Source organism: Nyctereutes procyonoides, unplaced genomic scaffold (genome assembly GCF_905146905.1).
Source record: "Nyctereutes procyonoides isolate TBG_1078 unplaced genomic scaffold, NYPRO_anot_genome, whole genome shotgun sequence".
NCBI lineage: Eukaryota > Metazoa > Chordata > Mammalia > Carnivora > Canidae > Nyctereutes > Nyctereutes procyonoides.
This window is the reverse complement of record NW_026575125.1, coordinates 44932741-44952528: the sequence shown is the minus strand read 5'-3', so window position 1 is coordinate 44952528 and position 19788 is coordinate 44932741. Positions and strand designations below refer to the sequence as shown.

Sequence of the window (19788 nt, the reverse complement as noted above, 5' to 3'; positions counted from 1 at the left end):
TATATGTCCTATGCATACTTGATCTTATTTTTTCCCACTTGTGGGATTTCCTTCTGAGATTCTTTAACCCTCTGGTTGACACCAAAAAGCCCTACTCGCTCTGGATGTTTATGCTTTGATGCTGTCAGTATACGCAAGCCACCTCTACACTATCCAGGTTTGACATGGCTGAGAATGTGGTAATTGTGGCATCTCAGAAGCGACCTCTGGGTGGCCGGGAGCTCCAGCTGCCTTCTATGTCCATGTTGACATCCAAGACGTCTACCCAGAAGTTCTTCTTGAGGGTACTGCAGGTCATCATCCAGCTTCGGGACGACACACGCCGAGCTAACAAGAAAGCCAAGCAGACAGGCAGGCTAGGTATGGAACTGGAGTGTCCAGTTGAGGGGCAGGGTTGGTGGTGGCAAACTCCGAGTCCTTGGAGGGCAGGACTTAATGTCATGTTTCCATCCTGCTTGACCTTTCCAAAAAAGGAAGTGATGATCCTTTCCTACACTGTTGATGGCTGCGTTCTGTATCTCACTCAAGCTGTCTGCATAGGAAATTCATTAGGGCAAGTGAGAAGTAAGGGGGAGGGAAAATCTGGCAAAGAAATTGGGGACAGATCTTTTGTTGAACAAGATTTAAGGCACTGAGTTATCTCCTTTCTGCCTCTTTGATCACTCCTAACTAAAACATTGCAGCCATGTTGCCTCTTCTGTGGCCTGCCAAATCCTACCTCTTTCCTCTTGTCCCACAAAACCCTCTCCACCTGCCACTATCCATCTGCCTAACACCATGTCCCTTGCCCTTAATTGTAATGGTAGCTCTTAGTGCCTGGTGATGAGCACTCTGAAGCTGCCCTAGCCAAAGCTCAAAGATTTCAACAAGATGCCCTGTGGCAGCCCAGGAGATGGGAGAGAGAATATTGGGCATTCCCTCTTCCTGCATTTTATACCTTGCCTTCTTTTTTCTTTCTCCCAGGTTCTTCCGGTTTAGGCTCAGCTAGCAGCATCCAGGCAGCTGTTCGGCAGCTGGAGGCTGAGGCTGATGCCATTATACAAATGGTACGTGAGGGTCAAAGGGCGCGGAGACAGCAACAAGCAGCAACGGTTAGCATGATGCCTGTAGCCCCTCATTCATTTGTCTCTCCCCTTCCCCACCATATCATCAGTGGGGTTTCACTGCCCTTAACCTTGTATGCTTTTGCATTAAGTATGCTGTATGAATACTTCTGGGCAACAGGGTTACTTTCTGTTGGTGTTTTCTCTACTGTCTGTTCGTTGTTTTGGATCGATAATGACTTAAAGCTTGGCCATCATACCCCACTCCCAGCTATCCAGTCAACAGTGGCGCTTTTGCAAACTGCATAATGCTTAGTGTCTGGGTTCTGAGGGGATGTGGGATGAAGATTTTTCTGTCTCATGGAACAATGCAAGTACATCAGGAATCCTATCCTTGAAATTCCCCCAAGCTTGGTATACATCCCACGCAGCCTCTTCTAGGCTATGGCTGGTCCATCCTGGCCTCTGCTTCTGTTCTCCGTATTCTCTTGGTACCTTGGCACCAAGGCACTCAGGCACTTTTAGGAAAAAAAAAACTTTCAGATTCCTAGATAGCCAACTCATTGTTGGGATCCCAGCACAGAGTGGCTACGGGGAAAGCCTGGCATTGTGTATGTATGCTGTGGCACTCTCTCGTTGTTTTCCTGTTCTTGCAACATGCAAGTCACCTTCCCAAGATCCAGGAAATAAAGGTATCCTGAGGCCTGGTTTTTCTTTGCATAGGATTACTATTATACAGTATGATTTCATTGAGCATGCTGAGAACATCATAGAATTTGAGGGCTGTGACTCCCAACATGGTAGAAAGGGAAAACAACTATTCTTTTGGAGTATTTTCTGCCCTGTCTTTCCCAAACCCAAAAGGACAGATGTTGGCTTTATGAATAATCCCACCTATCAAAGGTCCCTTATTTCCCCTTTTCTGAGCAAACAGAAACAAGCTAGTGTCTGACTACACATAGGTCTGAAATAGAGTGGAGGCAGTACAGGCACCCAAGGAGCTTTGTGGAAGAGTTTGCTAGCTCAGGATGGAGGACAGCAAAGGAGGTGGGAAGAGGCCATTCTTTTTGAACAGTTAAAGGAAGCTTTATCTTTCCAAGCTTATGTTGTGTGAGAATGGATAGAGCCAGCCTCTAGCCTCTCCGTGAGGAAAGCAGAGTTGCACCCTTTATGTGACTTTGTCTCCCTTTTATCCAGTCGGAGTCAAGCCAGTCAGAGGCCTCTGTCCGGAGAGAGGAGTCACCCATGGATGTGGACCAGCCATCTCCCAGTGCTCAGGATACTCAGTCCATTGGTAAATACTACTACCTATTTCTAGTGCAGCAAGAGAGAGAGCCAGTCTTCATGGAATGTCTGCTGGATCCCCTGTTCTCTGTATACACAAGCTGAGCATTTTCCAGTTTGTTCCAGCAGACACTGGTTTTGTAAATGTTAATGGCATATACCAACCAAGATCACTACCACCACCTCACCCTTATTAGAAATTTATAACATACCACTATTAAAGAAACTATGATGTGATGATGTTAGACATGGAGACAGCATGTGTTTGAGTTGTGGCTCCCCCATTTACTGGCTCTGGAACCTGAAACAAACTTCTCTTAGCTTCTGTTTCCTTATTTAAAATAGGGATGTTCATAGTAGGATTGAACAAGTTAACACACACATACACAAATACTTAAAGTAGTACCCAGCACACAATATATGCTATTAGTAGCAGCATTTTTCAAAGTTAATTGTACATAGAATACTTCATGATGCCTTCTCTTAACACGTTTCTGTGGAATAGTGTTGGCCTGAGACATTTTTGAAATACATTAAATCATTTCATAATCCACAGATTCTCTGAGAGCTAATGAGGCAATGAATAAACCAGTACTATCTGCTAGAACTTCAGTAGTCACTAGCCACAGGTGGCTATTGAGCACTTGAAATGTGGCTATTTCAGTTGAGGAACCAAAATTTTTAATGTATTAATTGCATTTGATATAAATTTAAATGTCATCCAGTGTAGGGCTAGAGTTTGTTTTTAGGTGTGGCTCAGTATTACTTAGTAGCCAGTGGGCTAGTCGTCTTGATCTGTTTAATGGCCTGCACATTTGGTCTGGGAAAAAGCTAAATGAAAGAAAAACTTCAAAGGCTTTCTGTCTCCTCTGTGTGGCCTGTAGGCTCAGATGGAACCCCACAAGGGGAAAAGGAGAAGGAGGAGAGGCCACCTGAGTTACCCCTGCTCAGTGAGCAGCTGAGCTTGGACGAGCTGTGGGACATGCTGGGAGAGTGTCTAAAGGAACTGGAGGAATCCCATGACCAGCATGCAGTGCTAGGTGAGTTGTGGCCTTTGGGCCAAAGTCCAAACCCACTAATCTGCTCTGGAGCTCTTTCTGCCAGCATATTTTTCTTCCTTCCAGGTCACCCCTGTCTCTCAGTGTCTTTGTAATGGAGAATTCAAAGGAGAGGTGTTTTTTCTCTCACTTCACTATTGGAAAAACAGATTTGCTTTCTCTTTTAGTAGCTGATATCTTTTTACCTTTTAGACCAGGGAAATCTTTATAACCAGTTGCCTATTCCATTTTCTTCAGTTTCAAGGAAGCTCAGACTTCCTCTGTGGCTTCATTTTTCTTTGGTACAATTGTATTTTTTCCTCTAAGTTCTCATTATTTCTTCTTCCATATTGTGCTTCTGTAACTTGATTATGAAGGAAAAGAGGTTTGCATGTTGAAGTTTCTAAAGTAAAACATCATTTCCCTGTCATTCCTACCCCCAGTGCTACAGCCTGCCGTCGAGGCCTTCTTTTTGGTCCATGCCACAGAGCGGGAGAGCAAACCTCCTGTCAGAGACACCCGTGAGAGCCAGCTGGCACACATCAAGGACGAGCCTCCTCCACTCTCCCCTGCCCCCTTAACCCCTGCTACTCCTTCCTCCCTTGACCCATTCTTCTCCAGGGAGCCCTCCTCTATGCACATCTCCTCAAGCCTGCCCCCTGATACACAGAAGTTCCTTCGCTTTGCAGGTACAGGCAACTCTTAGGCCCCCAATATAGGCTTCATTTTTTACAGGGTCATTTCATACACTATATTCTTAACTGTTTCATGGGGGAGAGTGGTGAGTGAGTGTGTGTGTGTGTGTGTGTGTGTGTGTGTGTCAGGATCGGGACGGAGGGGGAAGAAAGAGAGGGGCAAAGAATGAAGCTAGTGAGGTGTAGGGACTGGGTCTGAAAGGCCTTTTGGGCCACACTGTCTTTTTTCCATGAAACAAGAAAGAGTTGCTGTCTGGTTGGCTGTCATGTAGTCTTCTGAGAGCCAGGATGTGCTGATTCCTGCTGTCCTTTCTCCCCTCAGAGACTCACCGCACTGTGTTAAATCAGATCCTACGGCAGTCCACCACCCACCTCGCTGATGGTCCTTTTGCTGTCCTGGTAGACTACATTCGTGTCCTCGACTTTGATGTCAAGCGCAAGTATGTGTCCTGGAGGCTATGGGATGGGAACTTTTCAAATGGTATCTCCTCTCCCAGAAAGGAGCCAAAATTCCTCCTGAGGGAGTGTTTTCAGGGAAAAGAATTTTCCCTTGGTGGCAGCCCTTGGAATGGTGCTGGGTAGGAAGGTGGAAAATCTTATGTGCCATCAATAGTCATTATACCTAAATATTCCTTGGCCTACTCCATTCTCATCTCTGTTCCTCATCAGAGAATTGCAAGCCTTTGTTTAGTCACATGACTTCTGAAATACCATTCTGTTCTTTGGGGTAATACAGGAAGTGCAGGTAGCTATGGTACACTCATGGCAGGGCTTGGGGTTGACAAGGGCTCCACAGCACTCCTGTCATCCTTACCCTTCTCCTCTTTCCTGTCCACCTACACATACTTAACCTACTTGTTGCAGAGATTCTGTGCTACAGCCTCAATGGGCCTTTATTCAGTGGAGATAAGAAAATTTAGAGTTGGTAATGAATGACCTGTCTCTTCACAAGTACTGGGCACTTCCAGTTCCCCTTGAAACAGATATTTGGAGGAGGGGAGGAACATCATTGTAGGTCTTCATCCTAATCAACCTAAGAGAAGTTTGCTCTGCCACCCCCAATCCTATTTTCTTTTCTTCTCTACTTCCCAAGATATTTCCGCCAAGAGCTGGAACGTCTGGATGAGGGGCTCCGGAAAGAAGACATGGCTGTGCACGTCCGCCGTGATCATGTGTTTGAAGACTCCTATCGTGAACTGCACCGGAAATCCCCTGAAGAAATGAAGAATCGATTGTAAGAACCCAGAACAGAGAAATGACAGGATGGGAGAAAGTGGAGGACCTTCCTACATGGTAGTGAAGGCTTACTCTGGTGCCAGATGGCAGGGGAACTCCAAAGGAATTCCAAGTAGGAACTTGGTGTAGATAATCTCACTGACCTGCCTCCTGTCTTCTCTGCCTGGTCTCATGAGAGTGGTCTCTTATGCTGGCTAGCTGGCCCTTGAGCCGAGCTACCCAACAATTCCCAGAGAGACAGGAGAGTCTTTGGCATTTACAAAGATAGACCCGATGGCATTGTAGAGAGCTTTCTCTTACTACACTAGGAATGGGAAGCCTGCTGAGCAAATGGTATCCTGGCTTGGCAGAGACCACACTTGCATGAATAGCCCCTCACCAAATTGGTAATCACTCGCTGGTAATTCTGAAGTCACCTAGAAGGGACCAGCAGTTTGTAATACTAAGTGTCATAGCCAGTGAGATGATAGACCTGTTGGAGTAGTTTGATGCTCCTGAAATCAGGAACTTGATTCCTCCTCTCCCTCATGACATGGGCTCACCATCCATGTTATCACAGGAAGTCAGGCTTCTGAGACAGACTGGGCCCTGCTCCTCCACCACCAAATCCTTAGAGACATCAGCCTGAGTTCAGTCCCCTCTGACACCACTTAATGACTCCTCTCCCTGCTTTCCTGAAGAGGCTTCATTTAAGCCTCTATACCTTTCCTATTGGTGTTTACTGGAATATTGGTGACCTTTACTGATAATTCAAGACATCTTTTCTGTCGATGCTTTTTTTGTCCCAGATCCTCACCCTTCCTCTGGGCTTTCCTGGCACTCTGCATTCACCTCTGTTCTCTGATCCTGCATTCCCCAGCCACTGCTTCACTCACTCACTCACTCACTTGGGTCATACTACATAAATGAATGGATTTGTCCTGGGCTTTCTGCACATCTGTTTCTGGTCTCTTACGCAGGTATATAGTGTTTGAAGGAGAAGAAGGGCAGGATGCTGGAGGGCTCCTGCGGGAGTGGTATATGATCATCTCTCGGGAGATGTTTAACCCTATGTATGCCTTGTTCCGTACCTCACCCGGTGATCGGGTCACCTACACCATCAACCCATCTTCCCACTGCAACCCCAATCACCTCAGCTACTTCAAGTTTGTTGGACGCATTGTGGCCAAAGCTGTATATGACAACCGTCTCCTGGAGTGCTATTTTACTCGGTCCTTCTACAAACACATCTTGGGCAAGTCTGTCAGGTGAGGATGTGGCACAGAATCCACATTCTCACTTGACAGGTCCTTTTCTTATGTCCTACCCCCATACTTCCTCTCCTCCACCCTAACCCATGACCCTAATTGTGTTTTTCTAGATATACAGATATGGAGAGTGAAGATTACCACTTCTACCAGGGCCTGGTTTATCTGCTGGAAAATGATGTCTCCACACTAGGTTATGACCTCACCTTCAGCACTGAGGTAGGTCAGGAAATTTTGACTGCAGCACATCCTAGCTAGTCCAGAAAACCCATTATGGGACCACCCTTGAACTGGCACTGGATAATCTCATGCTTCTAAGGAAGCATCTCAATTTCTTAAAGTCTCATGCCCCATTCCCCCATCCAGCAGTGAGCAGTGGGTATTTGTACAAGACATCACAAACAGAAAAAACAGGATTTGTAAAACAGTCTGGGCTCTTTCCTAGTTCTCTCTTCATTTAAAAAAAATTATTCCAGTATAGAGATATTGTACAGGTAAATATAAATGAAAAAACTTTTTAAGCTTATCCCTCCTTCAAATTGTTTTCCATATAGATTGTGCTATGTCATGTTAACATGTGAACCATGCCTTTTTCCCTTTTACCATTGACAATTTCCTTACTTGTAGCCTTCATGTTTTGGGGCCAAACCCTTGGCTTTTCCCTGTTATGAAGTTGCGTGCTCATGCAAAACACATTTTTATTAACGTTTCATCTTTCTGCCCAGGACATGGCAAAGAGTTTAAGTATTCCCAGGTGTCCATATAAATCCCATCCTAGACCAACCCTGACAAGTAATTGGTATTTTGGGTGTTCTAGGTCCAGGAGTTTGGAGTCTGTGAAGTTCGTGACCTCAAACCCAATGGGGCCAACATCTTGGTAACTGAAGAGAATAAGAAGGAATATGTACACCTGGTGTGCCAGATGAGGATGACAGGTAGGGGAAATGTCCTTTAGACCCCATGTTCATATGGGAAGCAATCAGGCCTCACTCATTTCACAGATACTGGTTTTTTCCTCCAAATACCTGACCAAAAAATTATTTCCCTTTATCCACCCTAATTCAAGGGTGTTAGGTGAGTCAGGCAGACCATTTAGCATCCTAGTTGCAGCAGGAGCCAGATTGAGAATTTCTGACCTCTAACAGTTGTGTGAGTTTAGAAGTTTAGACACCACATGTCTTGTTGATTTTTCTCCCCAGGAGCCATCCGTAAACAGCTGGCAGCTTTCTTAGAAGGCTTCTATGAGATCATTCCAAAGCGCCTCATTTCTATCTTCACTGAGCAGGAGTTAGAGCTGCTCATATCAGGACTGCCCACAATCGACATTGATGATTTGAAATCCAACACTGAATACCACAAGTACCAGTCCAACTCTATTCAGGTGAGCTGCTGCTGGCATCCTTCCCCATATCCCTAAGCAGTGCTACTTGGTATGACACCACATAAACCTGTACTCTTAGGAGACAAGGGGATGTCGGTGACAACTTATTTATACCTACCTCTTCATCAAGGAATGTTCTTGCTGATCTTATGAAATGGAAGAACTAAAGCCCATTTCACAGAATGGACTGCCTAAGATTCCAGATTCCATCCCCCCTCCTTCCAAGAGCTCTCTACCTAACCCTGGCTTCTTGTGTCCTTTCCCGCAGATCCAGTGGTTCTGGAGAGCATTGCGTTCTTTCGACCAAGCTGACCGTGCCAAGTTCCTCCAATTTGTCACGGGTACTTCAAAGGTGCCCTTACAAGGCTTTGCTGCCCTTGAAGGCATGAATGGCATTCAGAAGTTTCAGATCCATCGGGATGACAGGTCCACAGATCGCCTGCCTTCAGCTCACACATGGTAAGAGGAAGGGTTTGTTGTTCTTTTTAGCATTCAGACTTAACTTGCATATTTGCTGCTCCTGGGTGCCTAACCAAGGGCAGGAACCCAAATCTGGCCCCAGCTATGCTAGACCTAGAGTAGCTCACAAGTTGGTGGTTTTGTGGAAAAGGGGATGTTTGAGATGAGAAGCTGGCTCAGATTCACACTGGGGCTAGGGAGACATTGCAGGTGAACACTGCCGTGTGAGAGTGCAGAGTATTCCGTCCGGGGCTCTCAGAGCAAGGAGTTGCAGGAAACAGAAGGCTTGAAAAGGTTGGATCAGCAGAGGTTGGATCACCAGTGACCCCAAATGCCTCCTTGGAACTTACACAGTAGCCCATAGGTGAGACTGTGGTGTTTAAGGAGTGACAAGGTCAGATTTATATTTTAGGAGCCTGATAGCTAGTATTCGGGCCAAATTAGGGTAGGGCAGACCAGGCTAGGACAAGATTTCAAGTCTGCAAGAGAGGAGTGGGTTTCCTCAGGGAGGAGAAGTCAGTGGGCACTATGGGAACACAGGGATTTGGTGAGTTTGTCACAAATTGTTCTTTCTTCTTTCTCTAGTTTTAATCAGCTGGACCTACCTGCCTATGAGAGCTTTGAAAAGCTCCGCCACATGTTACTATTGGCCATCCAGGAGTGCTCTGAAGGCTTTGGGCTGGCCTAATAAGGCCCCACCCACCACTGTGGGGTTTTTCTACCATTGTTGGACCTGGGAATGGGGGGAAATAAAAAAAGAACCAGAAAGAAAATGTCAAAAACCAATAAATGAAATCCACCAACTCACCATGTGTGTGTCCCATCTTCCCCCAGAGCATACCCAAGTCCCCCACCCGCTCATTCTCTCTTCCTCTCCTTTTTCCTCACCTCCTCCTCCTCCCTGTTCCATGCCGTCCATGATCCCCAGCCCATGTGTTAAAAAGGCATTAGCCTTTGCAGGGACCTGTTTGTCCCAACTATTTGAACAGTGTGCTCCTCAGATTCTGTGTTCAGAAGGATTTGCTGCATTGAGACTTGAAACCTTTGGATAGGGGAAAAATTATATATATATATATTTTTTTGTTCTGTTTGCATTTCTTAATTTGTGCTTGGAATGTGTTGATGTGCACAGCTAATGATTCAATGCGAGACAAGATTGGCGTCTGTGTTGTGGAGGTTTCAAATAAAGAGCACTCTTCATAACTCACTTTTCACAATGGAGTTTTTTTCAAACTTTAAACAGATCTTGAACACATGCTAGCATCTGGAGAAAAGATGCAAATGGACTCTCCAGAAAACATCTCTGCCATCACCACTGGTGCATCTTCCTTCTTGAAACGAATTTCAGTAAGCAGCAAGTAATTTGACTAGCTCTCCAGAACAGTCTTCCCATCCGTTTTGGTTTTTTGTTTCATTGTCTGCCAATCTGTTCACAGATCATCCAGTAGTCTCATGGTTTTTACTCCATCCAGCAGTTAAAGCTGATCCAAGGACTTTGATGGTTCCAGCTTTCAAAGAAAAAACAATAAAGTTTTAGTTAGAAAAATAACCCCAAGTGAAGCTTGCTTTGTGTGGTTTTTCCTCATTCTCTGAGGCTCTCAGATTTTCTGCTTAACCTGACACACACACACACACACACACACCGGTCCTGATGCAAATGGCTGCTAGACCTTTTCTCCCTTTTTTTAAAAAATATTCATTCTTGGCCTGTACCTCATCTTGCTGACAACTGAAAAGACAGATGAACTGACCCTGTCCCTGCTTTTGAGCTTCTAGTCAAAAGGGAAGGAGACTGAGTAGTTCTGTGACAGATGTAGGGAGAGGTCCCTAGGTTCCTGGAGCAGAAGTATTTGACCTAGCCTGGAAGATCAGGGAAGGCTTTCCATTGTCAGGCACTCATGAGTTGAATCCTGGCTGGAAGTTAAGATTAAGGAGGGAAGATTAGTAATCTAGGTCAAGACAGTAGGAGTCTCCCACTGATGGCACAGCTTGGCCAAAGAATAATGGCCTGAGATGCTGGGAATCCAGCAGATTGAAGATAAGCAGAAATACGTTAGAATTGATAAATAAGCTTAAGAACTGATTTCTTGAAAAACTAAAAACTAACTTTTGAATTTGGTATAGGGTTTGGGAGTTGTGGAAGCAGGGAGTACAGACAGAATAATGCTGAAGAAAATAAAACCCTAATTCAGTGGCATACAAAAGTCTAACATGCCAAGGATGACTTGCCTTTGGCATGTGTGTATGGTGTACTATTCATCACCTCAATGTCAAAAATCCTGTCAATTGATGCAAGGCATTTGCTAACCATAATTATTACTTGATAAGGTTGCCCCAGACCAGTAACCCACATCACACCAGAAGCATAAGGTGGCCAATTTAATACTATGAATGCCAGTTCTAACCATTTCAATAAAGCAGAAAATAAGATATAACTGTTGAGAAACTGCTTAACCAAAGAGAACCAAGTTATTGAAACTTCAAACCATGCAGCAAGAGGACTGGCTATGATTAACAAAATATTCACTCATGTAGTAGACATTGTCCAACAAATGTAAATAATTCATACAATGGAATCCTGTGTAGCAGTAAAAATGTAACCATTGTACATATCAATCTACATAATCTCAATGATAAAAGTATGAAACCTATTTAAAATATAATCACAATGGGACACCTGGGTGGCTCAGCGGTGGAGTGCCTGCCTTTGGCTCAGGACGTCATCCCAGAGTCCCACATTGGGCTTGCATGGAGCTTGCTTCTCTCTCTGCCTATGTCTCCGCTGCTCTCTGTGTCTCTCATGAATAAATAAAATCTTTTTAAAAATAAAAAAATTTAGTCACAAAACAATACTACATAGCATATGTACCAAGACCATGAAAAATTACATATGTATGAAGAGTGAAAATCCACGCAGGAGTATAAAAAAGTACTGCACAATGTTCAGGATAGCTGTGGGAGACCAGGAGATGCAGTTTGGAAGAGGAAATCACACAGCTTCAACTATTTTGGTGATATTTTATTTCTTTGGGTGGTGCTAGAATCATGGGTGTTCCTTCTAATGGTATATACTATAATTATAACACTTGAAATTTTTCAGAATAAACTTTTGAGGTAGGCAATTTATCATATTTCACAATGAATTTGAGGTAGGTAGCAGGGGAGTCAGTAACAGGCCTAATTCTACATGAAGGCTGCTTGCATGATATGATTAAACATGTCTCTTTGACCCCACATAATAATTCCCCCCACTGATGTGTCTGCGTTATGATTACTGTGGGTTATCTCCTTATTAAAATAGTCCTCTTTTAATTAAGGTGGCCATGTAATTTATCATCCAAAGTTGGAAAAACTTAAAAAGGGTGTTATTGATAATTATTCTGGGCCACAGGTGCAAACCAGATAAACTGGAATGTATGGTTCTATATTTTGGACGTGTATCTATCTGTCTTGGCTGGGGAAACAATTATTACCCATAATAAAATTCCATTGAGCACTTACCATATACTGACTACTGAGAAAGGCTCTGTATGAAGAGAAGGAGGCAGGTGTTAGGAAAGTATGGGGGGCAGTGGGTACACAGACTGAACAGGCAGGGTAGCAAGATTAAACATGTTCTCAACTACAAGCAATAACCAGTTACAGAACATAACAGGTAATAGATTATCTTCACAACAATAACAAAATACCTAAGAATAACCTTAAGAAGGAGTGTTTAGGACTCCTGAAAGAAAATGCCAAAACTAGGGATCCCTGGGTGGCGCAGCGGTTTGGCGCCTGCCTTTGGCCCAGGGCGCGATCCTGGAGACCCCGGATCGAATCCCACGTCGGGCTCCCGGTGCATGGAGCCTGCTTCTCCCTCTGCCTGTGTCTTTGCCTCTCTCTCTCTGTGTGACTATCATAAATAAATAAACATTTAAAAAAAAAAAGAAAGAAAATGCCAAAACTCATGAAAAGCATAAAAGACAAATAAATGAAGAGACTTCCATTTGCATAAAAATGCAAGTATAGCTAGCTTTGAGACTAGGGGACAAACGTGCTAAACAAAATGGGAGTTAAGGGCAGCTTGGGTGGCTCAGCAGTTTAGCGCCGCCTTCAGCCCAGGGTGTGATCCTGCAGTCCTGGGATTGAGTCCCATGTCAGCCTCCCTGCATGGAGCCTGCTTCTCCCTCTGCCTGTGTCTCTGCCTCTCTCTCTCTCTATCTCATGAATAAATAAAATCTTTTTTTAATGGGATTTAAAAGGCAGACCTGACAGAATGGCCTCAGCCATGAATATTCAGCGTGCTGTGGTCTGTAAAAAAATGAAGCGCCAACAGCCAGTTGTGGAAGGAATGGCTTTATCAATGTTAAGGTTAGGAAAATTGCCTAAGTATTGGGAGGGTAAAAAATACAAATTTTGCCCTGCACTTCACACTAAATAAATTCCAAATGGAAGATTCAAGAGTGAAAACTATGAAATGACTTTTCAGAGCACAAACTGAAAAAATGGGCAAACAGTGGCTGATCTGGGATATGGAAAATCTAAGGCTAAAATCTACAAAGACATCATAACAGAAAATGTAATGATATATTTGGCTACTAAAATTTGGCAACACCAGGAACAGAATTAAAAAACAATGACAAGGGGATCCCTGGGTGGCTCAGCGGTTTAGCGCCTGCCTTTGGCCCAGGGCGCGATCCTGGAGTCCCGGGATTGAGTCCCACGTCAGGCTGCCGGCATGGAGCCTGCTTCTCCCTCCTCCTGTGTCTCTGCCTCTCTCTCTCTCTCTCTCTCTCTCTCTCTCTCTCTCTCTCTCTCTATCATAAATAAATAAATAAATAAATAAATAAATAAATAAATAAATAAATAAATAAATAAATAAATAAATAAATAAATCTTTAAAAAAAAACTGACAATCTAGGGTAAAAAGTATCTCTAACAGGCAATGGGTTACTGCTAAACAGAATTCCCCTCAATATATAAAGGATTTAACCCATTCTTACAGATTTGTAAGTTAAAATATATAAAGGATTAACCCATTCTTTGTGTGTGTGTATATATATATAAGCTTACAAATCACTAAGAAACAAATTCCCCAACAGAAAACCATGCAAGAAAAAAAAAAGAAAGAAAATCATGCAAGGATATGAAAAGGCGATTCACAAAAGAAGAAATATAAATGAGCAATAAGCATATAAAAATGCTTACCTCTGTGATAATTATTACCTCTGTAGTAATCAAAGATCCATTAAAAGCCCAGCGGAAACCACTTACCAAATTGAAATATATGATGGTTACCAAAGGGAAGGTGGGTGGGGGCGGAGGGGGGGTTAAACAGATGATGGGGATTTAGGAGTGCACTTGTTATGATGAGCACCAGGTGATGTATGGAATTTTTTAATCACTATATCATACACCTGAAACTAATATAACACGGCTAACTAATATAACACGGCTTAATTCTCTGGAATTAAAAACTTAAAGTGTATGTGTGTGAACACAGGTGGGATACAATGTGAAGAAACAGGCACTGTTATATAGTGCTGAGAAATTAGTACCACCTTTCTGATGTCTACTGAGAAAGAGAAAAGCAGCCCCTGACTTCTGGGAGCTGGCCTGGAATTGGAATTCACAGGCTTTGGTGTTCTTCTGTTGAACATAAACAACTTCACAGAATAGTAACATCAGGGAAGGCCATTCTATAACCGTGATAGATTAAGACAAAATTGAGACCACTTTGAAATCATGTCTGAACACAGACAAAAACATTAGAGACATTGTCTAAACCACCCACAAAAATTAACTGAACATCCCCTATCCTGATTGATAAGTGGCTGCTTTTTTTCTTTTTTTTTTCTTTTTTTTTAAATAGCTTTAGCCTCTTTCTAATCTGTCCCCTCTATGGAGAAGATGTATTAGATACCCAATCATAAAATTACCCCCCCTTCTGGATAGTATTCAATCTAGAGCAAAACTTCGCTTCTTTGAATTGTCCCCAAATCATGTAAACAAGCCCAAATCCTATGATATATATTTTCTCTTACTGCAATACCCCACAGTCCCCCATGCTGTGTGTTCCCCTTCACTGTCAACTCTCTTGACTCAGGGCAGGTTTATGCTCCTGACCTTTAGCTGCAGGGGCACTGAGAGCATAAAGAACCTCAAAATATACACAATAAGGTGCCACATGGTATGTATCCTATACTCTTGTTCGTGCTTTTTAAAATTTATAAATTCAGATGGAAACTGGCAGCCCAAACTCTCTGGCTTGCAGACAACAACCTGGTATATGTGTGAGGGTGTGTGGGGGCTGTGTTGATGTGAATGGTTTGGGGTGGGTGGACATATCTTTTCCAGGTAACCAGAGTCTCCACCACTCCTTATTACACTTATATCCTCCTGCTTTGTTCACTGAACAAACATTTACTGAGCATGTACTGTGTATCAGGCTAAGGATGCAGCAGTGAAAACATCAGACATAAATTCCTGCCACCATGAAGCTGACATTCTAATGGGGGAAGGCAGACAATAAATATGTCAGGGAGTGAGTAACATATCTTCTTTTCCAAAGAGAAATACACATAAAAAGAGAGAGAGTTGGGGGGGGGAGGCTATTTTAACTGCAGTGGTCAGAGGAAGGCCTCTCTGAAGAGATGGTATTTAAGCTTAGAAGACCTGCATGCAAGAAGCCATTGGAGGAGCTGAAGGAACAGTTTTCCAGGCAGAGGGAACAGCTAGTATAAAAGCTCCAAAGTGGGAATTCTCATGGCATCCAGAAGGACGACCAGTGATGGAAGTGTCCGAGGTGTTGTGATCAGACAGACAGGAGTGGGATCCCAGGTTTTTACTCTGAGTAAGGCAGGAACCATCAAAGGGGATTGCACAGAAGAGATGTGATGCAGACCTCTCTACTCCAAGTGAGGAGTAGGTGGGAGGGGTCAGCGTGGAGGCTGAGGAAGCCTGAGGAGGCTGCTGAGGCCCTCTTTCAAGCAGGACACAAGTTACCCGGGATGAGGACTCTGTAAAGAGTCCTTAATAGGCTTATTGTAGGCTTGGGTGAAACAAAGCATTGTTAGAGGGAAAGGGGGACTGAGGACCTAAGGTGAACCAGAGCCCCTTCTGGATGATGATGATGATGATGATGATGATGATTGATGATGAATTCTTCGTCGGTTTTTCACTGTGGTCAAGTATTTCTACAACCGAAAATAAATAGCCTAGTTCTTGGGGGGCACGCCCTGCTCCCTCCCCCCCCCCCAGACGCAATCCTTAGGAAGGAAGGAGAGGTGTCCCACCTGTACCTGCATGCCCACTTCAGGGAAGCCTCGCCCCAACTTCTCTCGACTTGCCGGGGGCTTCCCCGGTTTCAGTACTGAAAATAGCACCTCCCCGGCAAACCAGGACAGTTGGTCCAGTCCCCAAATTGGTTAGCCCCCGCCCTAGCCCGACTAGCGGCTCCTCGGCCTCTCACCGAGAAGGCGGGGGCGGCAAACCCCGCCCCAGAGCTGGGCCTCCAGCCAATGGCGGAGCGGGACGTGGAGCCCTGGCTTGCTCTGCCGGGTAACCCCGGGGCCTGCCAGAAGCCGCTCAGTCTGAGGCCCCATCTTGGAACAGCCTCCCACCCTGTTGCTTGGAAAATCAGTGGGTGTGACTCTGGGTTTGTGTGACTGGACAGTTTAGGAGAGGAGGCATTGTTACTGTGTTGGGGAGATTGTGTGTGGTTTAACTGCAAGTGATCCTATGACTGTGTGCATTGCTGCTTGTGCATAACCGAATGGGCTTGTGGGGGCTAACTGCTTCAGTGGCTCCTTCTGAAGGGTGTGTGACTGTGTGACGGCTCGGCCCGGATCCGGATCCGGTGCCTTGAGTTAGGATGATTGTGTTGTTAAATAACAAAAATTCAACCGAGTAAATTTTAATAGAACGAATTGGCCTTATTAATCCATTCATGAATCCGGGCAGCATCCCATCTAGCAAATAGAGGGGAGTCCAAAGGGCTACAGAGATGGAAAGGTTTTTAAAGGCAGGACAGGGGAGTCATAAATACAAAAAGGGATTATTGGGAGTGAGGTGAATTCCTTTGTGGGAAAAGGAGTCTTATTAGGTGGATGACCTCCTTTTCCTTTGGAGATAGAGAGGGCCCATATGTGACAGATCATCTTACGGTGCTGGCCAGAAAATTCCTGACTGGCTGGTTAAGACTACGCTTGTGGGAGACATTGAAACTACAACAAGGTTAGGTATTAAGCCCCAGTTTGGTGACTTGGCCTAGCATAAATGACTCCATTTGGGGCCAGTGGTTTTGTTTTTAAGAGAGTGAATATCCATATTTGATCATCGAAGAGTAGCCATCAGTGAGTTTGTGCTTCTGTGTGTGCGTGTCAAAACTCTGTGAGCACATGTCTACATGGGATTGCCTCTGACTTTGAAACTAGCTTTCTTATGGCCAAAAATTGTCTCTATGTATCCCTGGGTCTCTCTGGGCTTGTGTATGACTCTTGCATATTAGTCAGGCTTATAGGGTCTCGAATTAGACAAACTGGCCTGGGTGCAAATCCTAACACTTATTGGCCAGATAACTTTGAACAAAGTACTAAACCTCCCTGTTCCTCAGTTTCCTCATCTGCAAAACACAAATCCTAATCATCTCTATTTGGTGGAGCATAAAATGAAGCAATACTTATCTGGTGCTCAGCTCAGTGCCTGGCCCATAGAAAGCACTGGGTAAACATCAGCTCATATTAACATATGGCTGTATCAGCAGGAGTGGTCACCTGTGGTTCTGCTGGCATTTCAGAGATCATGCACCTAGGCATAACTCTCATGGGTTTCATCAATTTAAGAAATATTAATTTGGCACCTCCTAGATACCAGGCCCTGCACTAGACACTGCATATGCAGTTATGAAAAAAACAAACTGGCCATAAGCCTCTGCCTTCAATCAACTGCCACCTTCAGGATCTGACCACACTGACTACTTTTAACACTACAGATATACTTAATGATGTACAGGTTTGCATGGGCACAAATGTATTACAGGAAAGGATCAAAGATAATTTATTTTTTTCCTTAAATTCAGTTAGCCAATATATAGTACATTATTAGTTTCAGATGTAGTGTTCAATAATTTATCACTTGCATATAACACCCAGTGCTCATCACATCATACACATGCCCTCCTTAATGCCTGTCACCCAGTTACCCCATCCCCAACCTACCTCCCCTTCAGCAACCCTTAATTTGTTTTGCAGTTAAGAGTCTCTCAGTTTGTCTCCCTCTCTGATTTCTTCCCATTCAGTTTTCCTTCCTTTCTCTTATGGTCCTCTGCGCTGTTTCCTATATTCCACATATGAATGAAACCATATGATAATTGTCTTTCTCCAGTTGACTTATTTCAACTCAGCACAATAACCTCCAGTTCCATCCACGTCGATGTAAATGGTAAATATTCATCCTTTCTGATAGCTGAGTAATATTCCACTGTATACATAGACCACATCTTCTTTATCCATTTATCTGTGGACACCGTGACTCCTTCCACAATTTGGCTATTGTGGACATTGCTACTATGAACGCTGGGGTGCAGGTGTCCCAGCGTTTCACTACATCAGTTACTACTACCCAGTAGTGCAATTGCTTGGTTGTATGTATGTATGTATTTATTTATTTTTAAGATTTTATTTATATATTCATGAGAGACACACAGAGAGAGGCAGGGACACAGGCAGAGGGAGAAGCAGGCTCCACACCAAGCAGGGAGGCTGATGCGGGACTTGATCCCAGGACTCCGGGATCATGACTCAAGCCAAAGGTAGATGCTCAACCACTGAGCCACCCAGGTGTCCCTGCTGGGTAGTATTTAAATTAGTGGGTGACTAATTTGGGTTACACATGCTGTACTCCATCCTCATTATGTTCCTTATGCCTCTTCTATTCCTTGACTCTCTATTTTGTTCCGTTGATCTATTTGTCTATCTTTATTCCAATACGATGCTGTTTTGATTACTGTAACTTTATAATAAGCCTTGAAATCAGGTAGTGTTAGGCCCTCCAACTTTGTTCTTCTATCGTTTTGGCTATTTTAAATACTTTGCATTCCATGTGAATTTTATAATAAGCTTGTCAATGTTTACCCTCCCCCCCCCAAAAAAAAAACACCTCCTGGTGTTTTGATTAGGATTTCATTGCATCTATAGATTAATTTGAGGAGAACTGGAATCACAGCAATATTCAATCCATGAACAGTATTTCAATCCATGAACATGATATATCTCTCCATTTATGTTGGTCTTTAATTTCTCTCAATGATATTTAGTGCTTTTCAGTGTAAAACACTTGCAAGTCTTTTGCTAAATCCCTCCACCCAGTATTTCACCTTTTTATGGTATTATGTTTTTTACTTCAATTTCTAACCATTCATTGATAGTATATAGAAATACAACTAATTTTTTCTATTAAACACGTCCTACAATCTAGCTGAACTCATTAGTTCTAGTAGGGTTTTTTTGTAGATTCCATAGGATTTTCTACATAGATAATCATGTTGTGTGCAAGTAAAAACAGTTTTTAAAAAGATTTATTTATTTATTTGAGAGAGAAAGGAGCAAGGAGGGGCACAGAAAATATCAAACAGACTCCTCGCTGAGTGCAGAGCCTGACTCAGGGTTCAATCCCATGACTCTGAGATCGTGACCCAAGCCAAAATGAAGAGTTGGACGCCTAACTGAAAGAGCCACTCAGGGACCCCAGTAAAAAGTTTTACTTCTTCTTTTCCAGGCAGACTGACTTGTATTTCTTTTTCTTGCCTTATTGCGCTGGTTAGACTCTCCAGTACAACATGAAAAAGAAATGGTGGGAGTAAGGCATCCTTGCCTTTTTCCTGATCTTAGGTTTAAAACACACCATCTTTGCTTTTTCTTTCTATTAGAGGCAGAAAGGTTGGGGGCGGGGCCCAAGGAGAGAGAGAGAAGCTTAAACAGGCTCCACACCCATTGAGCCCCTATACAGGGCTCAATCTCACAACTCTGAGATTATGACCTGAGCCAAAATCGAGAGTTGGATGCTTAATCAACTGAGCCACCCAGGCACCTCTGACTTTTACTTTTAAGAATGAAATTAGATGAAAAAAAAAGAATGAATTTAGATGTAGTTTTTATTTTATTTATTTATTTTTAAATATTTTATTTATTTATTCATGAGAGACACACACACAGAGAGAGAGAGAGAGGCAGACACACAGGCAGAGGGAGAAGCAGGCTTCATGCAGGGAGCCTGACATGGGACTCGATCCCGGGTCTCCAGGATCATGCCCCTGGCTGAAGGTGGTGCTAAACCGCTGAGCCACTGGGGCTGCCCTGTTTTTTGTTTCTTCTTTTTTTAAATCACAAATGGATGTTGGATTTTGTCAAATGTTATACTAGTGTC

At 43.7% G+C, this 19788-nt stretch overlaps 1 protein-coding gene across 8 annotated transcripts in view; it reads left to right on the top strand.

Moving 5' to 3' along the window:
• The window catches only part of HUWE1 (HECT, UBA and WWE domain containing E3 ubiquitin protein ligase 1), a 171059-nt gene extending 161870 nt beyond the window's left edge, over window positions 1–9189 (top strand). For 7 of the 8 annotated variants that reach the window (XM_055337490.1, XM_055337489.1, XM_055337497.1 and 4 more), the window contains 13 exons: window positions 158–360; window positions 964–1091; window positions 2241–2337; window positions 3212–3367; window positions 3808–4053; window positions 4382–4499; window positions 5153–5293; window positions 6255–6542; window positions 6656–6761; window positions 7360–7477; window positions 7742–7923; window positions 8192–8382; window positions 8968–9189. In XM_055337490.1, the coding sequence (XP_055193465.1) occupies window positions 158–360; window positions 964–1091; window positions 2241–2337; window positions 3212–3367; window positions 3808–4053; window positions 4382–4499; window positions 5153–5293; window positions 6255–6542; window positions 6656–6761; window positions 7360–7477; window positions 7742–7923; window positions 8192–8382; window positions 8968–9070 (2077 nt within the window). In that variant the 3' untranslated portion in view covers window positions 9071–9189. The remainder of the gene's footprint in view (window positions 1–157; window positions 361–963; window positions 1092–2240; window positions 2338–3211; window positions 3368–3807; window positions 4054–4381; window positions 4500–5152; window positions 5294–6254; window positions 6543–6655; window positions 6762–7359; window positions 7478–7741; window positions 7924–8191; window positions 8383–8967) is intronic. The other variant, XM_055337495.1, reaches the window with a different exon arrangement.
• Window positions 9190–19788: the final 10599 nt, after the last annotated feature.